The sequence below is a fragment of the Mustela lutreola genome, chromosome 11 (assembly GCF_030435805.1).
Source record: "Mustela lutreola isolate mMusLut2 chromosome 11, mMusLut2.pri, whole genome shotgun sequence".
NCBI classification, from domain to species: Eukaryota; Metazoa; Chordata; class Mammalia; order Carnivora; family Mustelidae; genus Mustela; species Mustela lutreola.
This window is the reverse complement of record NC_081300.1, coordinates 84,263,079-84,289,606: the sequence shown is the minus strand read 5'-3', so window position 1 is coordinate 84,289,606 and position 26,528 is coordinate 84,263,079. Positions and strand designations below refer to the sequence as shown.

The 26,528-nt window shown below is 52.1% G+C and overlaps 1 protein-coding gene across 3 annotated transcripts in view; it reads left to right on the top strand.

Moving 5' to 3' along the window:
* The window catches only part of WSCD2 (WSC domain containing 2), a 116,688-nt gene extending 90,479 nt beyond the window's left edge, over window positions 1-26,209 (top strand). For all 3 annotated transcript variants that reach the window (XM_059139667.1, XM_059139665.1, XM_059139666.1), the window contains 5 exons: window positions 2,165-2,286; window positions 4,721-4,895; window positions 10,834-10,998; window positions 17,749-17,949; window positions 24,120-26,209. In XM_059139667.1, the coding sequence (XP_058995650.1) occupies window positions 2,165-2,286; window positions 4,721-4,895; window positions 10,834-10,998; window positions 17,749-17,949; window positions 24,120-24,472 (1,016 nt within the window). In that variant the 3' untranslated portion in view covers window positions 24,473-26,209. The remainder of the gene's footprint in view (window positions 1-2,164; window positions 2,287-4,720; window positions 4,896-10,833; window positions 10,999-17,748; window positions 17,950-24,119) is intronic.
* The last annotated feature ends 319 nt before the right edge of the window (window positions 26,210-26,528 follow it).

The following is a 26,528-nucleotide window of genomic DNA, read 5'->3' as shown; positions in this document are numbered from 1 at the left end:
AACCAGGCAGTGTCTCTCTGGCCTGGGATCCAAGTGGGCTTCCAGATGGAGTTTTCTGGTTAATGAGGGTCCACACACCTGTGTTCGGTGTTTTACCTTGTAGCCGTGAGTCTTTAGCTCCAATGCCTGACTCCTTTCCCAGGCCTCACCTTCGATGGCACATTCTCTGAGCATCGTCAAATCTTCCTGGGGGTGACTGATTTCTGGGGCTCCCCTGTGAGCACCCTGGGCCACGGGATGGGACCCTAGTGGTATTTGGGGTGTGACAGTGCCTTACTTGAGGGGGCGTGGAATGCCCCCTGTATGGAAGAGAATCTATGTGGTCTCTCCGCCTCTCTGCCATTTGTATGTGGGGAAACTGAGGCCCAGAGGACCTCAGGGTGGGTCCATAGCACACTGACCACTTCTAGCCACCACAGCCACTGCCAGCTCCCTCACCAGCCTGGAGCAATGGCTGAGGACAGTGAGGGAGACAGGACTGGATGGTGCGAGGCTGGAAATTAGCTCTGGAAAGCCACCATTTACCCAAATTCCAGATATCTTGTCAGTTTGCTAGATTTGCCTCTGCCAGGAAAGACTTCGGGCTCCTGGATGCCAAGTGCTAGAGATAATCCCCAGGATGTCAGCTGACATTTAAAACAATCACTCCCGAATTCCCTCCCTCCTGCTCCTCCACCACCCAGCTGCCCGGGGAACAATTCTGTATCTTTTCCCTGCACTCAAACCTAACATATGCGTGTGTGCCAACCGGGAGGTTTCATGCTCCAGAAGGACCGGGAGACAGGGATGGAGGTGCATGGTTTTTGCAGCTTGCTTTATTTGGTTGGGGAGATGATCCTCAGTAAGTTTTTGCCAACAGTGGGTCCTTCGGTTTGTAACCGAAGGCTTGAGCCCTGCTGCCCTCAGGGGCACAATGAGAGCTTACTCCAGACCTTGCAGAGTTTTCCAGAAGGGGCATTGAGAGGATGTCAGTAAAGTTCCCAGCAGAGTAGATCACACGCGGCAGGCACTCAGTAAACGACACCAATGTCTGGGCTTCTGATTTTGGTGTGCTGTTTGGACAGTGTCCTTGGTTTTACCTGACAGCTGTGTTCTGGAAAGGTTCGTGCAACTCCAATTTGAGAACAGCTGACCTCAATTTTAAATGGGCATCATGAGCCTTTTGATAGATTTGACAGGGGCAGTAAAAAAAATTTTAAAGATTTATTTATTTCAGAGAGCGAGAGAGAGAGTGTGAGCATGTTGTGGGGGTTCAGAGGGAGAGAGAGAGAGAGAGAATCTCAAGCAGACTTTGGTGATCTCAAGGCCTGATGTGGGCCTCGATCTCACGACCTTGAGACCACGACCTCAGATGAAATCAAGAGTCTGACGCTCAACTGATGGAGCCGCCCAGGTGCCCCTAAACATTTTTTTTTAATTTGTCTTAATTACTTTAAAAATACATATTCACTGTAGAGAAAGCAAGAAACGGTTTTAAAAAGATCGGAATAAAAATTGCCTATGATGCTACTCTATTAGTCAGCGTTCTCCAGAGAAACACACATACACACATGTTAGGAGGTTTATTTAAGGAATTGGCTCATGCAGTTGTGGAAGCTGGCAAGCCTGAAATTTGTAGGCAGACCAGCCGGCTGGGAACTCAGATAGCAGTTAATGCTGCAGCCTTAAGGCATAATTCCTTCTTCTCTGGGGAACCTCAGGTTTTGCTCTGGAGGCCTTCAACTAATTGGGTGAGGCCCACTCATGTGCTCCAGGGTAATGTCCTGTAAGTCTCCTTGACATCCAGTACGTATAAATGTTAGTTACATCTACAAAATACCTTCATAGCCACACCTAGATGTATGTTTGATCAAACAACAGGGCGCCATGGCCTAGCTATGTTGACCTAAAACAACCGTCATAGGGTTCCTGGGTGGCTCAGTCGGTTAAGCGTCTGCCTTCGGCTCAGATCATGATCTCAGTGTCCTGGGATCAAGCCCCGCTTTGGCGGGCCTTGCTCAGCAGGTAGTCTGCTTCTCCCTCTCACTCTACCCCCTCCTCCCCGCTGGTGCTCTCTCTCAAATAAATTTTTAAAATCTTAAATAAGTAAATAAAAGCACTTTCTTCAGAAGGTGGTTCTCAAGCCAAAATCTGACTCCTGCTTTCCCCTCCCCCGGTTCTCCAGATGGAAGCGCAGTCTTCCGAGGCTGCTTCCGAAGGCCTGACAACCTCTCCCTGGCCTTGCCCGTGACAGCTGCCATGCCGAACATGTCCGTGGATAAGTGTGTGGACCTCTGCACCGAGAAGGTGAGCCAGGGGTCCTTCTCAGAGAATTACGGGAAGAGGCGGTATGGAACAGCTGCAGGAAGCAGGGGCTTGGCTGGAGAGGCAGCGGCCCAGCCAGGATGAGGGGGTCATTTCTGTGATCTATGACACAGGCGACGGACATGTGAATCTAAGGGGTAGAAGTTACTTGGAGTCTGTTTCCCACTGAGGAGGTGAGTTTGTTCTAATCTCAGGAATGCTCAGGAATGAGGGTAACATTCTAACTTGGGCCCACAAGCATGAGATTATCAGGGAAAGACAAGAGCAGCCCCACTTTGAGACAGAGTGAGATTCCCGTCACTGAAGGCATGCAAGTAGAGTCAGGGCAGGTGTTGTGTCCAGCTGAATCCAATGGCTTCGGGCATTGGATTGGAGTCGAACTAGATGATTTGTGGGTCCTGTCTTAGCCTGAGATCCTGAGATCCTTCCTCCCTAACTAGACTGTGAACTCCACAAGAGTAGGGGCTGTTCCTTGAACGCTGGTGCCCTCCCAACACCCAGAGCTGGGCTAGGCAGTGCTGTCTGAGGAGCTCCAACCTTCTTTCAAGATGAGCTCATTCCATGAGGGGCCAAAAAACCACCCCTTCCACGCCACAAAAAGTGGTTGCCCCTTTCAATCATTTGCTGATATCTACCAAGAAACTGCTTTGTGCCAGGCCCCTGTGCTCAGTGCTGGGGATGCGGGGTCAACCAGATGCTGTGTTTGTCCTCAGAGATGCTGGCACTTGCTGGGGGCCTGCCTTGTGGCTCCTGCTGGGTGTTCAAGCTTGCACCCCAACTCTCCAGTGCCCCACCTCCCCTGCTTGTCTCACCCCTCTGAGCCTCCCGATCCACGAAGCCCCTCGTGGCATCCACGAATGCCAGGAGGCTGTTGCTTCCTGAGCATATTCACTGTGTAGCCCTCTGCACCATGGGTCTCAGTTTACCTCTCACACAGAGACTTGGAATTGAGGATTTTCAAGCCCATTTCACAGATGACAAAGCCAGCACCCAGACAGGTGAAGTCACTTGCCCGAGCTCATAGCACAAGCAAGTAGGGGTGACACCTGGGCCTGACTCCGCATCTACACTCCGAATTTCTGAGCTACACTAGAGAGGCTTCCAGAACCATTCGAGGGCAGCCAGGCGAGTTCAAGTCACCGAGCATTTCCTGAGTGCTTGCTCTGCTTCTAAGAGGCATCCTGGAAGGTCAGGGGGCAAGTTGTTAAGTTGAGGAGGTGTGCCCAGCTTTCTCTCTCGGGCAGGAATGCCCTTCTGCTCCCCGTAGCATCCTCTCCGTGGACACGCCCCAGTCCCTGATGACCATGCAGGTCAGCTGCAGGTGGGACACAGGTGAGACCGTGAGGCCCCAACGAGTCAGACTGTACGCAGGACTGGAGGGAAGTGAACGTGTGTGGATGGACAGGAAGGCCCCTCTGCAAAGCTCCCTCTTCCAGTTTCCTCTGATTTCCTTAGGGGTCACAAGAGAAAAATTGAGGGGATCCCGTGGGCAGGGGTACAGAACTACCTGTGCTGTGGAGGGTAGGAGATTTAGGCGATCGGCCGAGACTCAATGTGTATCACCTGTTAGAAACGCCATCGGTCACGCCCCACGCAGCTTCACCTGCATACCATCGTCTGGCTGTCCCTCTCTTTCTGCCTCTGCCCTTCAGCGGAGAGGTAAAGTTCTATTCAGTATGTGTTAGGAAGAAGCCGAACCTATTGTGCAAAGTTTGCAGGATTGGCCACAGAGATGCGACCTTGGTGTATTACTAGGTTATTCCTGTCGGGGAGGATTCAGGGCTGCGGGTTGGACAAGGGACAGCAAACTGAGCCCCACCTCACTCTGGCTCAGCTGTTCCGCAGAACAAATTAAGCAGTTAGGAGCAGCTGTCCCCAAGAAGAGCGTAGCTGACGTGGGGATCCGTATCCTCTTTGGCTTAAAAGAATGGGCTCAGACAGCTTTCCCCAAAGCGGGGTCTTCGGGTCCCTCTGAGAGCCGAGGCTTTCTGGTGGCAGGGCGCAGGATGGTAAGAAAAGCAGTTTCTTTGTAGAAAGCTCTGTCTCCATGCTCAGGTGTCTCTAACGCCTCTCAACCCTCCCCTAATCTCCCCTTTGCAGGAGAAACAGAGCCCATGGGGGCTCAGAGTCTTGGCAGGCAGAGTGCCTCCTTGGAAAGTAATTACATTGTTTCTTTCTATAGTATTTGCAAAATGTACCGAAGTGCCTGGTTTTATTTGTCAATTATACCTTAATTAAGCTGGAAAGAAACGCTAGCATGGGAGGGACGTGAAGGGGGCGGGGAACTCATCCAAGTGAAGTTTGGGGACCTTTCAGTCTGGGGATGATTGGGACACCAGGCCTGGTCTGCATGGGGAGTCTGGGCCGTCCGTCTGGGGATTTAGTGACGCTCTTCCTTCCCATCTCCCCGGTCCAGGAGTACCCGCTGGCCGCCCTTGCTGGCAATGCCTGCCACTGTGGGTTCCCCACGACGCGATTCCCCCTCCACGAGAGGGAGGACGAGCAGCTCTGTGCCCAGAAGTGTAGTGCAGAAGAGTTTGAGAGCTGCGGGACTCCCAGTTACTTCATTGTATACCAGACACAAGTCCAAGGTAAGCCGGGGTTCTCCCCCTGGACGCCCCCCACCCCGAGGGCTCCCGGCCAGCCCATCCCAGCCTATCCCGTTCCAACTATGTAGGCCAGAGTGCAGGGGCAAGGGCAGGGCTGGAGAACTTGGCCTGGCTCAGTGATCCCAATGGACAGCAGAGGCAAGGGCCCTAGGCAAGGGATGTGGAGGTTCCAGAGACCCTCATCTCTGTCCCTCATACTGACCCCTCCCACCTGGGTGGCTCGACTCCTGTGGTAGAGGCTGTGAGACTGAGTGTGATGTCACTGGGGCTGGGAGTGGGGGATGCGGGTGACCAACCCAGACCTGCAGCAGGATCCTGGGCAAGTCACGGCCCCTTTCCGGGCTTCAGTTTCCCCATCTGCAAAACGCAGCTCTAGATGGTTGATCTCTAGGAGGCCTTTCAATTCCAGGAGTCTGTCCATTTATTTATAAAATCTTCTCTTTCTTCATTTTCTGTCATCCTCTCTTTGCTGGAAGGACCTCGGCTTCTTGCCTGGCTGCCCTCCCGACTCTTGGGGCTGCTGGCCCATAATGGTGGCAGTACTGAGGGTCTCCTGGTGCTCGAGTCTGTGTTGAGTTCTTAGTTCATGCTTCCTCGCTGAATCCCCTCAGCTCTCCCAGGAGGTGGGAATGGTCAATATGGATGCTTTAACAGGCAGGGAAACTGACACAGAACCGTTAAGAGCCTTGCCCGAGGTCACACTGCTTATACAATTTCTAGCTGAAAGCCATTTCCCCAGACTGAGGCATCATGAAGTGTGGGTGGCACATAGGGTGCTGGGGCACTCAGGCCAAAGGAAACCCTTGAAGGATTACCCCAGTATCTGAATATGCTGACCACCTACTAAGCACGGGTCCCTTGCCCCACCTCAGCTCTCTGAATGATGTAAAGCCCATAGTAAGCCTATAATCAAGACAACATCATCGCTGTTTTCGAGGTGGGAGGAGCAGGACTCCGGGGTTGGGAACCGGCCACAATTGCACTCTATGAGAGTGCTTTGCTTTCATGTCTCAAACTCCAAAGCCCTTGCTAGAAAACTCTGCCCACAGAGCAAAGAACACTCCCCATACCCCCTGAAGCCTGGAGATACAATGAAACATGATTGGGCTAGACCTCCTTTTCATCTCCAGGAACTGGGCTTCCATGTACGGTTGGGCAGGTTGGGCACTGCACAGTCACAACTTGTAAGATAAGTGGTGCCCAAAAGTCAGGCCATGCTCTGCACTCTAGATAGCAGCACCTCTACCCAGAGGAAGGGCAGAGTGTCTTTTTCTAATGGGCACAAAAGTGTCTAAAGAGCTAGTGACAGCTCCAGTAAGAGCTTGTCCCCTGTTTGGTCCGATGAGGATACCAGTAGTAGCCTCCTGGAGCTTCTTCTGTGGTACTTGAAGTTGTGCTAAGAGCCCAGTGAGCAAGAATCTAGTAAGTGCAGCTCTTAGCTTTGTTTATAGCACAGCGAGGAGGGATGAACATGTGTTAGCATTTAGGAAGTGTGGGTGACTCTGCGCAGATCCGTGTGGCCCTGGCCTAAGGCAGAGTCATGCACAGATTAATTATTCCGTGACTGTGAATGGCTTTGATGTGGATGAAGCAGACAGTGGAGCCTTTTCAATAGCAGATAAAGAGTCCCTGATGGATGGCTTTGCTCATCCCCTGGGCCATGTCCTCAGGCCATTACTGCTCTCCAGTTTTCCACAATAGGTTTGCAGTCCCTCACACTGGCAAGGTTCGAGAGACCCGAGGTTTATTAGGTTGCCAAGAGTCTGGTCCATCATGATTGCCATTTATTCTGCATTTGCTGTGTGCTAAACCCTGATGTTCCTGCCAGGAATGGGATTCTCCAACACCTACTGTGTGCCAGGTGCTGTCCAAGCCCTTGAGACTGAATTAACTCATTCAGTCCTCGCAAGGACCTAGGTGCCCCTATTATTACTGGTCCACAACTGTTCAAAAATTCTAAATACTTAGAAATATTCTGAAATATACAAAAGTTCTAAAATGACTGTCTTCCAACTTGGCACAGAGAGGTTTGGTAGCTGGGCCTGAGTGGCACAGCTAGGACGGGGCAGAGCTGGGATGCAGACCCAGGTGGGGTCTGAATCCTGGGCAACCGCAGCTTCTCAGTATCCACTGAAAATGCTTCCCACGTATTCTCCATTTCATCTTGTAAGGAGATTAGCCCCATTTTCCAGGAAGAAATGGGCTCTGAGAGGGAAAAGCCTTGTTCACGCTTGGCCGTGACAGCCTTGGTATAAGATGAGCTCAGATTCCAAAGCTCTAGCACCTGCTTGGACTTTAGGAGCTGTCTTTTTCAGGGCTGAAATAAACAAATAAACTTTATTTTGCGGGCTGAACACAACAGCCTTTACCTCAGAATGGGTCTTGACCTCCCAGGCAGCATTTGAATGGAGAATGCCGTTTTCTAGAGAAATTGAGGGGCCAGGGTTTTGTTTTCTGTTTTTGATTTTCCTCCCTCCCAACATTTTATGATTGGGGGGAAAAAAATTGTCAAACCTCCACAAAAAAACTGGAATCACACCGTGAACACCCACGATGCATCCCATAGACATTTTATTATACGGACTTGACCTTCCATCTCTCCGTTTTGCCATCCTTCGATCCTTCTTATTTTTTCCATGCGTTTCAAAACACCCTTGACCCTTGAACGACATGGGGGTTAGGGGTGGTGATGACCTCCCGGTGTGGTTGAGAAATCCATATTTAACTTTTTTTTTTTTTTTAAGATTTTGTTTATTTATTTGGCAGAGAGAGAGAGAGAGGAGGAAGCAGGCTCCCTGCTGAGCAGAGAGCCCGATGCAGGGCTCGATCTCAGGACCCTGAGATCATGACCTGAGCAGAAGGCAGAGGCTTAACCCACTGAGCCACCCAAGCGCCCCACACATTTAATTTTTTTTTTTAAGTTTTACTTATTTTTGAGTAATCTCTGTGCTCAGTGCAAAGCTTGAACTCACAAGCTAGAGATTAAGAGTTGCATTGCTCTTCCGACTGAGCCAGCCACGCACCCCCACATTTAACTTTGGACTCCCTAAAAGCTTACCTCACAGCCTGCTGTTGTTCAGAAGCCATACCGGGAACACCAGCGTTCAGTTAACCTATATTTTGTATGTTACTTTTGTTATACACTGTATCCAAATAAATAAGCTAGAGAAAAGAATATTATTAAGAAAACACATTTATTATTATTATTATATTATTACTATTTATTATATGTATTATATATAATATAATTATATTATTGTATATTATAAAATTATTATATATTATTATTAATATTATTAAGGAAAACACATTTATGGTGATGTACTGGATTTATTTAAAAAAAAATTCTGTGTGTAGCAGACCTGCACAGTTCAAACCCAGGTCTTTTGAAGGTCACCTCTAAGTTGCATTATTACATGTTCATTTCATTAATTATAATTCAATATTTGCTATTTTTGGCTTTTTAAAAAATTTTTTGAATTTGGTTAATTTTTTTTTTTTTAAGATTTTATCTGACAGAGATGGTGCAAGCACGCACACAAAGGGGGGCAACCAACAGAGAGAAAAGCAGGCTCCCGCTGAGCAGGGAGCCCGATGTAGGGCTCTATCCCAGGATCCTGGGATCATGACCTGAGCCAAAGGCAGAGGCTTGACTGGCTGAGCCACGCAGGCTTCCCACTATTGATTTTTTCAAGTAACATTTACATAGCATGAAATGCTCAGACTTTAAGGGGACCATTCAGAGTCAACAGGATAATCCGTACCCCTATCAGAATATAAGACCTAACCAAGAATTTTACACACCTAGTCTTTTTCTGCAGTGTTTCCAGGAAAACTGTCCCCAGACACCCACTTGGCATTAACAAAGACCAAAACTGGATTTATTTTTTCTGAAGTCTGCTCTGAACATACTGAACCTGGGGCGGTGGGGGATGGAGAGCTGGGGCCCCCCAACTGGAAGCCACAGCATGAGGAGGTGTGGTTGATTGGAGCTCTAATGTGGGAGCCCCGTGTTCATACACCTTCCCTCCTGTGACCCTCCCAAGGGCACCACTGTTGTCAGTAGTCCCATTTTATAGGTGAGGAAAGTGAGGCTCAGACCTGTCATTTTTCCCAGGGCACCCAGCAAACAGGTGGTAGAATTGGAATTTCAGTTTAGGAACTCAGATGTTTCCCTGATGGGCTGTTACAAGACATCAGTGTGGCTCCCAGCTAGATCTTGGTAAGGGCAGGTCCTGCAGGACAGGAAAGACAACCCTGGGAGGAATTCTGTGAAGGGCAGAACGGGGCATGGTGTCAGGTGCTGCACAGAGCTCCGGGCGGTCAACAGGGCCTCTAGAGGGTCTGGGTCTGTGCATGAGCAGGGCGGAGCTCAGAGGGGAGCTCCTGGGAGCAAGGAGGAGCAGAAAGAGAGTAGAATGGCGAGTGTGGACAGCTCAGCCAGAGGTGGGATGGGAATTGGGTGAGGACAGAGAGGTGTTCCTTTAAAGAGATTTTTGTAATGATGGCATGATTTGTTCATGTGTGAATGTGGATGTGATGGAGCCAGCTGGATGAGAGAAGGGGAGGAGGGCGGAGATGGGACCCAGGCACGGGAGCGGTGATAGCCCTTCTCCCTTGGGAGTGGGAGGGAAGGAGGAGCGTGGGGGGGGGCAGGGGGTCTGGCGGGCTCAGGGGCAGGCGAAACGTGTCAGGGGGACAGGGCTGTCTGCTGTCTCTTTGTGGTAACTAAGGATCGAGCTCGTTGGTCCTGAGTGAGGAGGCAGGGCTAGAACCCCAATCTAGAATTCTCTCCTCTCCTTCCCCCGCTGCAGAGTCCCCTATGCTGGGCCTTCCCTCAGCTTCCCTTGCATCTCTGGGGGTCAAAATAAATCAGCACGGTGCCTTCTGTGCTGCAGTGGGAGGTGTTGGGGCTCTGACAACAGGAGCACCCTCAGGACTCTGTAAAGCCAGAGAATCTAGACATACACATGAGGATGAAGACTAAAAAGAAAAAAAAAAAAAAAAAAGGAAAAAATCTCCCCTTTGAGTACTTTATGTATTTATATGTATTATGTCAATCCTTACAAGATTCCTATAAAGTAAATACTATTATTCCCCGTCTGCCCACCCACTCACCATCCATCCTTCCATCCGTCCACCTACCTACACATCTGTCGTCCATCCATCCACCCAAGACGCTTTTATTATCCCTACTCTGTGCCAGAGGATATAGAAATTTCTAGAGAGTCAGCAAAGGGCATTATCAAATCATCCTTCGAGTTTACGATGGAGATACATGACAAGGAGGGGAAGGACCCCATTTGGTAAGGCTCGCCTGGGGAGGAGGGAAGCCAGGCGGGGCTGATTCGGCAGAGCCTGGCAAAAGCGGGGATGGTGGGGGCAGCAAAGTCTCTTACTGTCCCCGGGGCTACTGCTGGGTCAGGAAGGAGCAGAGCACAGACAGGAAGTGGAGGGACCCTGGAGGCCAGCAGGTGGGTGGGAGGGGTGAGCCTGGAAGGAAACATGAGCCTGGCCACACCTGGCTTGGAGGTCAAGGTCAGAACCCTGGACTGCACCCCATGTAGGCAGATGACTTTGGAGGGTTGTCTTCTAAAGCAAAGGATGGTTGGGGCAGTATGAGAGTGAGTCTCTGTCCTGGGGGGAAACTGAGGCAGGAGATCAGAACTAGGCGGCGTTCATTGAATTCCTGCTACGGGATCATCCCTCTTCATCCATGGTCTCCTTCAACCCTCGTGTCAACCCAGTGACAAGGAACCATTTTTCTCCTTTTAGCCATGGGAAGGGAGGGGGCCTGGGGGAGGATCCCACACACGACCTGGGCCGCAGGGCTGGGAAGGGGTCGGGGTGGGACTCATGCCCTGCTCCCTTCCTGTCCAGCTCCATCTGCCTGCACCTGACCGTGTCCTGCCCTTTGCAGACAACCGCTGCATGGACCGAAAGTTCCTCCCAGCCAAGTCCAAGCAGCTCATTGCTCTAGCCAGCTTCCCTGGTGCCGGCAACACGTGGGCTCGCCACCTCATCGAGCTGGCCACCGGCTTCTACACTGGCAGCTATTACTTCGACGGTTCCCTCTACAATAAAGGTGAGGAGGCTGGAGTGGACCCACCTGGGGAAGGGCAGAGGAAAACCCTTCCTGCGTCCCTACTATGTGCCACTTGAGTCACCTGGGCATGGTTGCTAAGACCTACTGCGCACTCAGTACCCTGCCTCCTTGTATGCCCCACAAACGTTGCCTGAGCAGCATCTACTCAAAAAGGGGCATTTATCAAGCTCCTACTATGTGCATGCTACCTTCTCTCTCTGGCTAGGGCACTGCAACTTGCCTGGAGCACCAACTCTAGCCAGGTCCCTCCCCACCAATGTCGATGGACCAGCATCTCTGTGCTGTATACAGAGGGAAAGAAGGAGGCTCATTTGGGGAGACATTTACTGAGCACCTACTATGTACCAAGTGTCTTACCTACCCTGAAACCAGTGGTATCTGTTGTGCGGGTGCTTTATTTTCCTTCTGCTCACAGATGTTCACTGAGCATTTCTGGGCTCCAGAAGCACTTCCTAAGTGTAGTCTCCTGGCAGGCATTTATGGAGCGCTGTGTGCCATGTGCTTTGTGTAGGTTTAGATGGTCATGGACAGACTACTTTGGCCACCAAGAGCCATGCCAGGTGCTCCATTTTTAGCCCAGCATAGTAACCCTAGGACATAGGATGTGGTACCATTTTCCAGATGCAAAAACTGAAGCTTGGAGAGAAAAGGTAACTTACTCCAAGTCACGCACATTGTTTTCAACAGGCTGGTGAAGGATTACAGCCTAGGATATCCCAGTTTCAAAGCCTGCATTCTTACTATTCCCATCATATGGGCAAGAAGACCCTGGGGGTTCTTACTGGGAAACTGAAAACCTTGGGTGAAAGCCCCATTGGATGTGAGCCCCCCCCCCAGCTCTGGGAGGGGCATCAGGGAAGCAGCTCTATTTGTGAGAGGTTTTGTCTTTACATGGGGCTGCCTGTGGCTGTGGGTCTTTGTGTCTGCAAACCAGATGAAGACCCGCTTACTGGCTGTGTGACTTTGAGCAAGTTTCTGCACCTCTCTGATCCTGCGTCATCATGCATGAATCAGAGATCATGGTATGTCCCTGGTGAGGTCATTGTGAGAGTTAAGAAGTTGCTCCATGTAACAGGCTTAGCACAGAGTGAGCGAGCCATCAGTGTAGGCTGTGAATACTACAGTCTGGGGACCAGGCACTGGGAGAGCCAGGGGACCTCTGTCTGAGGGAGGGAAGCGGGAAGGTCAAGAAGGATGAAAAGGGACGGGTTGAAGGGCGGAGTTAACAAGCGGTCAGGTCTGTCTTAGGATCCCAATGTTTGGTAGGACTGATTTTTTAGTTTTGGTTTATGCGATCATTTATTGAGCATGAAATGTGTTCGAGGCTTCAAGGTGAGGGTTTTTCATGCTTCTATCAGGATCTGAACCCAGGCCCAGGTGTCAACATTACATCCATGCTTTTAACAAACACTTTGTCCTGCTGCCTTTATGGGGGTTGTTGGGAGGAAACCAGGCAGAGTCTGGAATATCTCTGGCTTGTCCTAGAGAGTGGCAAGGAGAAGCAGACTCAGGAAGCATCCCATGGCTGGCCCTTGGGCTGGGGCAGGAACCCTATTTATGGAATTACAGAGTTTACAAATATAAGGGTCTTTCAGGATCATCAGTCCAGGGATTCAAAGTGGTTTCATCTCCTGTGTTCATTCCGATGAATCCCTGTTTTAGGTCGATGTGTTAAGAAGGATTCTGAGGTTCTCTTTAAGTGCCTTAATCTAGCAGTGATGCCTGTTGAGGGTATAGAAGGGGGAATGGTGGGCTACATGCCTGATAGGACCACCTCTGATCTAACTCAGCCTCCTAGCTTCAAAGGGAAACTGTGTCTTAAGACAGAGTCAGGGGATTGACTCTTCAGACTGAACGCTGGTAGTTATCAGGTGTGGGACCTTGGGCAAGATTTCATTATTTCCCTGAGGTTCCGTTTCCTCATTTATAATACGGAGATGTCAACAGCGAATGCACACTGGTTTTGAACAAAGATATAAGACAATGTTATGAGGCTCTGGTGTTAAAAGACCATTGGTCAGTCCTGCTAACCCCAAGTCCCTCCCCACATGACCTCTGCAGCTGAGACAAATTCAGCTTAAGAAAATCCTCAAACGCTGGGGGGTGGGGGATGGAGAGGGGGTTTGCCACCCACTGGCTGGTTGGTCTGCTGCCCCCTTTGAGTGTCAGGCTCCAGGTAGAATGTGGTCTTCGTAGTTAGGAAACATGCCAGCCACACGCCCATGACTGTCCTCTCCCTGGATTGTCAGTCCCCACCCACACCCCATCCTAGCTCTTCTGCCTGGAAACCTGCTCTTCCCAAGCCGAGATCACAACCCCCTTCCAGCACCTCTGGCAGACTCCCGCGTCCTCCTGCCCCATCTTCCTTGTTCCCAGAGCCCTCTTTCATCATGGTCCCTATCGTTACAATACGCCATGTCGCCCTTAGTGATACTAAGTGTTGTGGGTGTTTATGGAATGTCTGCGATGGGCCCAGCTCTGGGATGGGTGCTTTCTATATTTTGTGATTTAGTCTGGGGCAGAGATGTGCAAAAGTGCACAGGACTCCCCCTGGTGGGGGAGGAGTTCCAGAGAGAGGCTGTGGATGGGGGCAGTGATGTGAGGAGCAGGGGACTGTGTGATTGGTCAATGACCATTCGGTGGCATTGGACGGTGGCAGCAGTGAGGGCTGGGGGTGCGACACAGGAGGGACAGCCAGGACTGGGTGGGCAAAGCCCTTGAAAGCATATTACGCTGGGGCCCCCGGCCGGGTGCGGAGTGGGGTATGGAGGGATCTCGGGCCGAGGAGTGGTGTGCTGGGATTTGTGTGTGTGAAAATACGCCTCTGGCTGCAGAACTTGGAGAGGATGTCCAGCTGCAGGGACAGTAGTGGGGTCAGTGGGAAAGACAGTAGGAGCCCATTGATTGGAAGTGAGGGGCCTCAGGGATGGGCCTGCAGGGGGTTGGTTTCTGTAGGATGAGCTGATGCTCCAGGGACTCTGGCTTTGTGATATTTCAGTTTCCTCCCTCATCCCTGCAGCTAACTAGCTGGATAAGGGGGAAACCCCCACCCCTCCGGCTTGAAACCTCCATCTCCTCCTGTGTAACAAGCTTGTGTTCAGTGGGTGACCCCCAGGGTCCTTCTAAGTCTAACGGGCTGCTTGGCACTTTGTCTGCAACCTCCTCTTCTCTCCTCCTGGCAACAGCGTGGCCCCCGGAGGGGCTGCTGAGTGAAGGAGGGGTACCGGGGGAGAACATTCTCCTGGAATCCGACTGTGTGTGCCACTTGCATTCTGCCCCCTCTTGCCCTTACCCAGAGAGGCTGGCCATCTGCAAAACGTGATTTTCTCTGTGTCTGTGTCCATCTGTCTTTGTCTCCCTTTCTCCTTTTTTGTCTTCTTTTGTGTCTGTGTCTGCTTTTCCCCTTCTTCCTCCCTCTCCCTCGGCCCCCTCTCCCCTCTCTGTCCTCCTCCCCATCTCAGGGACCCCACTGCCCGGAGTGCAGGCTCCAGCTCTCTGGGCTGAGTGAATCCCGAGGCAGGAGGGGCTGGGATGACTGCCCAGAGTTCGGCAGGGCCTTTCTCCACTCCTGGGGGCCACACAGATGTGGCGGGACGTGGATGAGGCAGGCTCTTAGGGGCCTTTCCCTCCCCAGTAAACAGCAGGGCTTGCAGAAATGTGGAGCCCTGCCTCCTGCCCCTCTCCGTGACAGCTTCTTTAACTGCAGAGTGCACAAGCACATGTCATAGTGGGCAGTGGGGTGGAGAGGAGAATCAATAGCTTATTCTCCAAAGCCTCGACCATTGTCTGGCTTCTCAGAGTCTCTGAGGGTCCCATGCATGCCCCAGTGAGCTGCTATTATGGTGAACCGTCAAAGGAACAGGATTGAAATGCTCCGCACAGATGCAATGGAGCTGGGTACTGCATCACGGAGGAGGGGAGAGGGGGCCCCCTGGTGGTTGAGTTCAGCAATTCCGCTCTGGCCCCCCTCTTGCATCCCTGATTGAAATCACCTAGAAGGCCCTCCCTGGAGGCTGCTGGAGCAACCATCCCTAGTTCCTCAGGCAGGCAGATCCCATGCGGATTCTTAAAGGCTCCTTCCTAGACAAAGAACTCCTCTCTCTGGGAGGCATTGTGCTAAATGGAATTTTCTCCACCTACCTACTTTTGCAGTGCCCTTACAGACTAACTTCTTAGGAGACCTACATCTGGAGTCTAGACCAGGTCTTTTCCAATATGTGTAATCTTTGTATCTTGATAAACACTGTGCTGGGTGGACTCTACCATGTAACAGAGAAATGGACTCCAGGTCTCACAATGCACCAAAACTGATTTTTTTTTTTTATTAACATATAATGTATTATTTGCCCACAGGGGTATAGGTCTGTGAATCATCAGTCTTGCACAATTCACATCACTCAACATAGCACATACCCTCCCCAGTGTCCATCACCCAACCACTCTATCCCTCCCCTCCCACCCCCCAGCAACACTCAGTTTTGTTTCTGAGATTAAGAATCTCTTATGGTTTGTCTCCCTGCTGATCCTGTCTTGTTTCATTTTTTTCCTCCCTATCCCCTAAAATCCCCTACTCTGCTCTCAAATTCCTCATTTCAGAGAGATCATATGATAATTGTCTTTCTCTGATTAACTTATTACGCTAAGCATAATACCCTCTAGTTCCATCCATGTTGTTGCAAATGGCAAGACTTTGGGTTTTTGATGGCTGCATAGTATTCCAGAGTGTATATATACACATCTTCTTTATCCATTCATCTGTTGATGGCAAGAGCTGATTTAAACTACCGTAACCCCTCTGCCACGTTTCTAGTTCTCTTCCTTCTCTGAGAACCTGTATGTGTCCTTATGTAACCCCTGCACGTGTTTTTCTCTTACTGTGCGCATGCTGAAATGCATTTTGGCAAAGATAAAATGCCATCCTAGATGGGAAGTTCCTTGTCTGTGTCGTGGGGCACTTTACTGATGGAATGTGGGGCTCCATGCCTTGAAATTGGACCCAACTCATGGGTCAACATCTGTATCCCAGGCTCTGCTCTCTAGCTCCCAGACCCCACTCCTCGTTGTGCCATGACATGGGGCAGTCCGTGGGGCTCCAAGACGGGGTGAATATTTCCTTGTGGGCAGGGGTCAGTGCTAATTTGCAAGGCTAAGATACTTCCTGAGGTTTCACTTGGCAAGTCCCAGGATGGAATCTAGCTCAGGATATGATATTCCAGTTCTTGTGACCCCAGCAGGGAGTCGGGGGGTGGGTTGTTGGAAACTGGACTTTTACCTTTTCTAAAACCTGATCTCCAGGAACAGAAATAGGTACCAGGCTGGCCTCATTGTAATCCACCTTATTAAAAGCCTCAGAAACCTTTGTGCATGGGACAAGGAGAGAAAAGGGGAGGAAGCGTGGCTTCTCAGCCCATCGTGTCCCCCCCAACACTTGTTGTCATTGAGCTGCCATTGATTGAACTCCTCTTCTGGGCCTCATTGATTTTCTCAAACAGCCCGGTGAAGAAGCAGCAGCGTGGTTCCATTTTATAGATGAGGAAACGGAGGCCCAAAGAAATAACTTGGAGTTGGAAAAACAGCGGGTATCTTGAAGGCGTCATCTGAGAACATTTCTTCTTGGCTTTCAAGATGCCATCCAAGTGCCTTCGCTCCCGGGAGAGCAGGAGGCCTAAGAGCTCAGTCTCTGGCGCCTAGATGGCTTGGGTTTGAATCTTGGCTTCATGTCTTCCTCCCTTGCTCTAGAGCTTGGGCAAATTCTTTGATCTCCCGGTGCCTCAGTTGTCCTTATCCATAAAAATCTCTCCTAGGATCAGTGCAAGCATGGAGTTGCCCAATTACATGAAAGGCTCAGGTCAGTGTCCAGCATACCATTGGCGCCAGAGAAACATTCTCCTGCAACCCACAACTTCTGTCAGTTCCTCGGCTTTTGAAAGGAAAATCTGATCTTGTCCTGCTGTCTATCCTTTTTCAGGGATTCCTAATCTTTGTGGTCTTAGTGCTGAACTCTCCATCATGACCGCTACAATCCAATCTGACTTTACACTCCCCTCTTTTCCCCCTCAGAAGTCATCCATGTGACACATTTCTTCTGACGCACCCCAGGACCTTTATATCTGCTATCCCCCCACACCTTTCCCTTCCTCTCTTGGGCTAGTCATTCCTTCTCATCCTTTCCATGTCAGTTTACACCCCTTCGCCTCCAGGTTGCACCCGTGTCTGTTTCACGAGTCTCTCACCATCTGGGACCAGCAGCCTTGTAGTACATGTCCTTCTCACAGTAACAGCAGAGCATATAAGACTAAACGAACATGTGACGCACCTGGGGGCTATGCTAGAAAACCACTTCTGTCCTCATTGCCCTGGCCAAGGAGAGTCACAGGGCTAGGCCTGGAGACATACACTCCACCCAAAGAGGACTCCCCCAGTGCGTCCCTCTCCGGTGCTTCTTGGGGCACCTGGGCATGAAATCCCAGCCACTTCTGTGGCACAGTGGCTCATTGTGGTCAACGAGGTCATGATCTGCATTACCTGACTCCCAAAGATGGCAAGACCCATGAAGATTTTTGCAGATTTTATTCCCACCTGCCAGCACAGTGCCTGGCACACAGGTACTCAGTAAACATGGGCAGAAACAAGTGAATGCAGCAGGCTTCCTGAGTTGGCCTGGGGTACTGGGCAGGACTCCTGTCCCTGGGCTCACTGCTCTGTATCTCCCTCCTTTGACTGGAGCAGGGTTCAAAGGTGAGCGGGACCACTGGCGCAGCGGCAGGACCATCTGCATCAAGACACATGAGAGTGGCCAGAAGGAGATTGAGGCCTTCGATGCTGCCATCTTGCTCATTCGTAACCCCTACAAGGCACTCATGGCTGAGTTCAACCGCAAGTACGGCGGCCACATCGGCTTTGCTGCACACGCCCACTGGAAGGGCAAAGGTACTGCAGGGATGGGGGTGAGGGGCAGGCTGCCTTGCGGGGGTAGGCGGTATAGCTGGTGCTGGGTGCTGCCGGGGATCCAGAAGGGTTCCCCATGGCCTCCAGCCCATGAGCTGCACCTGCTGGGAGCCCGATGGGGTCACAGGAAGCCGTCAAGGGCATGGGCTCAAGAGCGAGACTCCCTGGGTTCAAACCCCAGCTCCACCATCTCCCAGCACTTTGGCTTGTCCCGCCTACACAATGGGGTTAATAATAGTGGGGCTCTAAGAGTTTAACCCTTTAAAAACACTCAGTAATTATGGAGATGGAGATCCTCGTGTAATTGATATGGGATGGCTGGAAGCAGTTTCAAGAGCCCTTTCCTGGGAGTCGGGAGACCAGAATCCAGCCCATGGTCAGAATTCAGCCCATGGTCAGTGGCTGATGGCCAGGAGGTCACTCAAGAGCCCCCTAAGAACTCACAGAGCGTCATTTCAATGAACCACCTCCAACAGCTCTGGGTTGGGAGGCTCAGAGAGAGTAAGTGACTTGTGCCAGGTCACACAAATGACTGTGCCAGCTGAGGAGTGAAAAAGTTGGCCCCGCAGCTGTGAATCTTAATATGATCGGGGTTTGAGATTCACTTCTGGCACTTAGTAGATGACGGCTTTGTGGATAAAGATCTCAGTCCAGAGCCATGTGGATAAAGATCTCAGTCCAGAGCCGGTGGCCCACGATCGTGGTGAGAGCGTTGAAGTCAGACCCAACTTTGAGCATCTTGAAAAACTTTAAGCCCTCTGGCTCTTAAAATCTCATATCCAGGACACCTGGGTGGCTCAATCATTGAGCGTCTGTTTTCGGCTCGGGTCATGATCCCAGGGTCCTGGGATCCAGCCCTGCATTGGGCTCCCTGCTCTGAGGGAGGCCTGCTTCTCCCTCTCCCACTCTCCCTACTTGTGTTCCCTCTTTTACTGTCTCTCTCTCCCTCTCAAATAAAATCTTCATAAAAAAAAAAAAAATCCCATATCCATTATCACCCGCATCTCCATCACTGTAAGGAGAGTCTTGAAACCCCATAATTAACCCCGTTTTAGAGATGGGACGAGCCAAGTTCAGAGAGGTGAAGAGGCTTTCCCCGGAGGTAGTGGACCTGGGGTTTGACCCCACACAGTTTTGCTCCTGAACCCAAACCCTTACCCACTGAGCTATGATGATGGATGGGATAAAATGTCGATGGAACAGTGGGGTCAGTCAGTCCAGTTGGTGCTCCGTAAAGGGGAGCTCCCTCCACCTTGGCCTCCAGGAACCAGGCTGCTTCAGCCTCAGCCTTGAAGGGGTGCTCTCCCACTTCACCCCTCCTAAAGCTGCTCCAAAGCCCCCCCACACACTGCCCCCCCCCCACATACACAGGTGTTAACGCAGCCATCCTGTGGTTAATGATGTCATTCCTTAAAACCCCTGGGCCTGTCTGGCCACCGGGGCCCTGGCTTCCCAGTTCAGTCCAGGGGGTCCTCTGTCCCTCCCCTTGCTTCATTCCCCCTCTCAGAGGGTGGAAGCTTAGGTGGTGACATTTGTTCCACTGTTCCCAGAAGAGGTTTCTGATTCATTTGTGGGACGGTTGGAAATGAACACTCAGGGCCAGGCTGAGAAGTCTGCAGGTGCACTTGGCAGAGGCCTGGCTGAGCAAAGACTTTGCCAGCCCAGCTGGAAAGGACCTGGGGGCGACCAAGCCCAGGGGTCCTCAGCCCCTGCCACACAGCAGCCACGCCTCCCTGGAGGAGTGGGGACAAAGCCCAGTGCCCCGACCACACTGGGACCATTGCTGGAATGCAACCTTGGCTCTGGTGTTATTTTTTTTTAAAGCTCTCACTGCTTCTAGAGTGCAGGTAGGACCCCAAACCTCGGTTGGCCCTCTATTGATTAACAGGGAAACTGAGGCCCAGAGAGAGGCAGGAACCTGCCAAGGTCATTCGGGCACCCAGGGACAGGAGTAAAATCCAACTATCTGCCTCACAGGCTTCCTGCTGCCCCCAGGGGGAAGAGAGGGGACTCCATGGGGCAGCTCCCAGCGCTGAGTTCTTTGCATTCATTGGGTCATTTAAACCTAATTCCTGGAGGAGGTAAGAAAGGCTGCTGGTCACCGCAGCATTCCATTGCACAGGTGAGAAAACCAGCCCAGGAAGGGAGCAATCACGGGGCTAAGCAAGCATGACCCCAGGCATTGGCTCCCAAGCTGTCTCTTACCTAGGGGTGGCCCTGGCTTTGTGATGAGTTCACAGCTTGCCCGGCTTGGCACCTGGTCTCAGGTTCAGGCAGTTCCAGTTTCCAGGAGCCGCCTGGCCTCTCTTTCCTCCCTCGGAGCAGCTGGGAGCTTGCAAACCGAAGGTTAGGGAGGAGTCAGGACCTGCTGCAGCACGAGACTGCAGGGCAATGGAGAGAGAAGGTTCCAGCACATGCATCTCCTGGCAGAGGGCCTAGGGTCCCCACAGTAGCCTGGGATGGGGAGCCTTCTCTCTGTATCCCCTCCCGGGCCTGACCCAGGTCTTCAGGGCTCTGAGAGCCTTCCCCCAAAGAACCCCTTTTCTTTCTTTGCTCTTGGCTTTCCCATCTGGCCCCTGCAGGCACTTGAGTTGAGACCCTGGCTTTAGAGTGCCCTTGCCAGCCATGCCAGAACACGTAGCCTGGGGGAATGGGTTAGAAACGCATATCCTCCAGCCCCACACCTTCCCACCCCACAACCTGCTGCATCAGAAACTCAGAGGGGGCCTGGCAGTCTGTGTTTTCCCAGTCTCTCCAGACGTTTCTGATACACACTCCAATTTAAGAACCACCGCCTTAAACCCTTGCTGCTCCCAGTGGGGTCTCTGTAGCAGTGCCTTGACCCCACCTGGAAGAGGGTTTAGAAAAGCCCAGCTCAGCCCTCAGGATCCCTGAATGGGAATCTGCACTTGAAAAAGATCCCCGCCACACACACACCCCTCACCTGAAGCTTCCAGTGCACTTGAATGTTTGGGCATCATTGCCTAGGGTGGGAGGGTTCCCCGCCCCCCCCAAAGCAGAGGTCCCCGTTGGGGAGCAGGTCCACCCCTCCCTGCCGGTGCCCGCTTTTCCATGTAGAGCTGGAGCAAGGCTCTTGCAACCCTCCCCGTGCCCCCCATTTTTGGTTCCATAATGTTAATTTTACAGTCTCCCTGGAGTGGGTCCAAAGCAAAGTTTTATGTGATATGATTACACAAGGTGAATTGTCCCGGATCCGTTTAATGAAACAGACTGTGTTTAATGATTCCGCAGGGAATTAAGTGCAGTTAAGCTATTAATCAGGCCCTGGTTCCTCCCCCTGGCAAGAGGCGGGAGCTCCTAGGGGCCCTGCCAGTTGCTCGTGGGTGACTGTTTTGGCAGAACCGGTGCCAGGACCCATGGTCTGGGGCTCAGTGTGCCTTTATGACCCACTGGGACGGGGATCCTGTGCTCATCAGGGCTCTTGTTTATAATTTTTTTCTTTTTAGTGAAGTAATTCAGGAGCTTCCAGGAAGGAATCTGGGGGGGTAGGTGAGCAGCTATTGCTGAAGCAGCCCGGGGGAGTTCAAGCCTTGTTGGCGGGAAGCGCTGACCCAGCTGATGGGACATAAGGGGGTGCATCTTGGTTACGCCAGGGCACTTACCTCCAGAATCCTCATACCAGCAGCTGACATTGAAGGAGCCACTCCTGGGGCCCGGGGCCGGGGTCCTGGCCCCTCTGCTTCTGTTCCCTCTCGCGTCCAGGATGCAGGTCTTAGCACAGTTCTTTCACCGATGGGTAAACCGAGTCTCGAGACCAACCGAGGTCCCCCCACTGCCACAACTAACAGAGAGAGGAAGGGGGTTGTGAACACTGCTGTCTGCTTCCAAAATGGTCTGTGCCCAGACCCTGAGCCTTAAACAACCCCTGAAGAAGCACCCAAGGTTGGGACCGCCCTCTGCAGGCCCCTGACCACCCTGCAGATGGGTCTTCCCTCTCCTTTTTGGGGGGAGCTTGTGCAGTAACCCCCCAGCAAATACCTGAGATGATTGGTCAGAAGTAGCCCGGCCTAGAAATCTGATCCTTGTGCTCCTGGGCAACTGAGTCCCACCTTCATCCTGCTGGGCTTCTATGGTAAGAGCAGCAGGTGTCTGGACCTCGTAGGGATGTGTGCAGGGGTGGGTGGAGGACTCAGGAGGGGGCAGACTCCAAAAAAAAAAAAAAAAAAAAAATTACAACAGACTATGTACATGCTCTACGTTCTTCTAATCACTCAGATACATCTGGTCTTAACCCATTACAACAGTGTGGGCCCAATTAGCCAGACACCTTGTAAATCATCTATCGTAAAGATAAAAGATATCCTTGTCCCCAGCATTCACGTTTCCCTAGCAGCAGCGGTGTTCCGGGCGCTGGGGGAGCAGGAGGCTCGCCACGGGGTTGGATGGGTTTTGCAAAGAAAGAGGAGCCCTTTATCATGTCACAGTTTGGCGGTGGGGAATTCCAATTTAGTTCAACAGCATTCGTTGAGCCCCTGCTGGGGGTAAGGCAGTGGGAGGGAGTGGGGTGAGGCTGCTGGTGCCTCGGGAAGATTAGGACCTGGGCCTGGCTGTGTGACCTTGGGCCGGTCACTTCCCTTCTCTGAGCCTCCTGTCTCCTCACTAGTGATACAAGTCTGCAATAGCCCTTTCCCTTCAGGGTACACTTTAGGATTAAAGGAGATTGTAAGTACCCATCACCCAGCAAAGGAGGAGGTTTAGTTGTCAAGAAGCAACTGGGCTCCCCCAGCCCAGCTGGGGAGACTGATAGACCCTCGTTCAAAAAGCAGATGCCTCTGGGGGTACAGGGTGGCATTGCCTCTGTGAGCAGCAGGGGGTCTGGCTCCCGGGTTTCAGAGCACCCGCCTGTGACTGTCCATGGGGGGCTCAGCATCCCTTTCTCCCTTCCCGACGTTCTCTGTGACACCCCCCTCCTCTGCAAGGACTTCTCATTCTGTCCATTTCTGCAGCCCCAGGACTGGCTTGCAGCTCTTTGAGATCCTCTCTGGGGCTTCCCAAGCAATCAGCCACATTCTGGTATAGCCTGTCTTCAAGCCAGACCACCCCAACACACCGTTCCCTGTTCGTGACAGTCCCCCCCCCCCCCCCGCTGCCAGATTACCGCAGCAAGGTAATAAACTGAAAACAAAAACAAACAATCCAAAACAACAACAACAACAAAATAAAACATGATGAAAAGTAGAACAGTAAGGCAAAGATTGCAAGATAGATAATCTGACTTAAACTATACCCCCAGCCTGGTCTACTGGAGAGACACACAATACACGGGGTTGTGGAGGGGGCAGTGAAGCCCAGAGGCGGCACCAGCCTGGGCCTGGGGAGTCCGGGGAGACGAGGTCCTAGCTCAGAACAATGACAGGAAGAGAAACAGGCAGCATTTACTGAGCACCTACTGGGTACAGGGTGCCGTGCTAAAACCCTCAGAGCCTTTTTTGTTTGTGGGCAAGTCACTTTTTTGTTGTTTTAAATTCAAGTTAGTTAACACATAGTATAGATTATTAATTTCGGGTAAAATTTAGGAGTAATCCGTTGCATATAATACCCAGTACTGATTCTGTCAAGTACCTTCCTTAATGCCCATCACCCAGTTACCCCATCCCCCCGGCCAAACCTCATGTGCTTTTATTCACTTCTCTATTCAAAGGTCCTACTCTCCTCCTGTGAGTATATAACATTACTAAACAGGACAACTTGATCGTTCAAAGCCCAGACTTTGAAACCAGACTGTTTGGTTTCAAATCCTGGCTCTGCCATTGCATAGCTGTGTGACCTTCAGCAAGTTACTTGACCTCTCTGTGCCTCACTTTTGGTTCAAGGAAGAGAACGGTTGCCTTGAGGAATAAGCAAATTACTAGCTACACTAATGCAAACGTATATAAAAACACAATAACATGCATTTATGGAGAAGGCTGGGGCGGCCACGCAGGAAGCACCTAAGAGGGGTTACTGTTCTCTCCAAAGACAAGAAAAGGCGGAGAACATTGCAGGTAGCAGCAACAGCACGGAGGTGGGAGGGACTGGGCCAGTGTGGGATCTGAAGGAGTGAAGGGCGTTGCCATAACTGCCTTGATCCTGACCCTGGTCCTCTGGGCGCCCCTCCCCTTCTCTGACCCTGCCCTGCCTCCTCTCCCCAGAGTGGCCGGAGTTCGTGAGGAACTATGCCCCGTGGTGGGCCACTCACACGCTGGACTGGCTCAAGTTTGGCAAGAAGGTGCTGGTGGTGCACTTTGAGGACCTGAAGCAGGACCTCTTCGTCCAGCTGGGCCGCATGGTCAGCCTGCTGGGCGTGGCCGTCAGGGAGGACCGGCTACTGTGCGTGGAGAGCCAGAAGGATGGCAACTTCAAGCGCTCGGGCCTCCGCAAGCTCGAGTATGACCCCTACACGGCTGACATGCAGAAGGTCATCTCGGCCTACATCAAGATGGTGGATGCGGCCCTTAAGGGGAGGAACCTCACCGGCGTCCCCGACGACTACTACCCCAGATGATGCCTGGGCTGGGGAAGAGGGGGTTGGGAGTCCCCACCCAGCTGGGGTCTCGAGATTCTCCTCCCTTGGGGAACCTCCCCGCAACCTGTCCTCTCTTTCTGGTTTGGGAACAATCCCCATGGTGGCTGTTGGCCCTCAGTGGAGTTTCCTGCATGACGAAGGAAGCTCAAGGGAAGAGACCGTGGGGGTACTCCCCACCCAACTCCCTGCTGGTTTGGGGCACTCGAGCCCCATGGACCCTTGCCTGTCTCCGGTGCCCCAGCCCCCACCACTCAGGATCCCGCCTGTAGGGAGCGAGGGCTCACAGTGTCCCCCGAGAAGCAGGTGTCCCACTGCAGAAATCAAAGATATTGATTCGAGAGCTAAAGGGATGGTCGAGGGAGAAAGTGGCCCCGGGTGCTCTTCCCTTCCAGGCTGAGCATTCACGGCCTCCCCTTCTCTCCTCCACGCCCCAGGGAAGCAGGGACTCCAACATGGACCCAGGTTGCTTCTGCTGGAAGAAGGGTCTCTGACACTCGGTGGGAGCTATGGAGGCGTGGTACCCCCATGAGGTTAATGGGCACTGCCATGTGGGGGCCGGTGTGAGGAGCCCACCCCCCAGGTCCCACAGCTCCGAGAAACAATCTGGTTGCCAGAATGCTACCCTTCCCTGCTCCCCCCCCTCACTGTACCCAGGAGGGGACCTTGGCATCTTTGATCCCACTCCCAGGGGTCCTCAGGTGCCAGCAGTTAACCCCAGGATGGTCACATGCTACAAGCAAAAGCTTGAATAAGACTGACCGCACCCAGGGGCAGCTCTCCCACAGTGGGGCCCAACACAGTGACCCTATACTGCCCTCTGACCCCTAGCAGGGGGTCCTTTGGTATCCAGGTGAGAGAGCCTGGAGTGCTCCACATCAGGTGGGGACCTTGATCCACACAGATCGCCCACTACCTTCCCAGATCACCGACCACCCCTTGGTCCTAGTCCTGTGGGGCCAGCTCCCCTGGAAATGATTCTTTAAGGAAGAAAATGGTTCTTTCGTTTCCATAGAAACACACCTCCCTTGGTGGTAAGACATCAAACCAAAGGATTCTCCAGGACCTGGGTCGCTAACCATCAGTCTCAGAAAGCACTGATTCAGGACCCCATCTGTCCCACCTCGGATCCCAGTGGCTTCATGTCCTGCCCACACCTGCACCGCCCCCTACAACATAGACGCAAAAGCCATAGGTCCCAGAGCTTTGCTCTTCTGTCTGGAGCAGCCCCCCGTCAGCCCCTCTGAAGGCTTGGGGTGCAGGTAAATGCTCTTTCCCAAATACCCAAGAGACTATGGAGAAGGTGACTGTAAAGAGATCTATTTTTTTAAGAGGAATATAACTACTACGTTCTGCCCCTTGGCACCTGGCCACGCAAAGAGAAGCAGGGCTCAGGGACTGGGCCTGTGGTTCTCTTCCCTGACCCCCTCCTCTGTGAGATTTGCCCCCCACCCAGGCTCAGGACCCAGCCAGGGAGCCCGGAATGTATTTTGTACCATGTTTCTCCCCCCTCCTCCCCACCCCAGGCTAGTTTCTAGTCTTCTGAGAAGCAGTAGACGGCATGGCCTCCCCTCCCACGGGGACATCTGCTCTCTCTGGGAGCCATGGGGTCTGAGACCTGGGCCCGTTCTGCTGGCGGTCGCCTCAGGCCGCAGGCCTCTGTCTGAAGATTCCTCAGGTCAACACCGTCATTAAAAGCGAGTTTTGTTGCTGATTCTATCACGTGGTAGAGTGTTGTGTAAGGCGAGTTCACAAATGGGCTTTTCTCTTTTTTTGGTTCTGGGGCAGGTCATTGTGTCTGTGCTTGGGAATTTGGGGGTGTGGGGTGTGTGTGTGTGTGTAAAATTGTGTTCACCTGCCCTTCTGAGTGAAGAGACTGCGTCCCCCAAGTTCACATGACAACATTTTTTTTTTTTTATGACAACTTTTTTTTAACCACCCCACTTCTAAGGCGTTTGTGTCAGCTCCCATGTGTAGACAGGAGCGGGCCAGAGTACCTGAGCCCCCTGCCAGAGAAGGGGGTGTCTCCTGCCTCTGC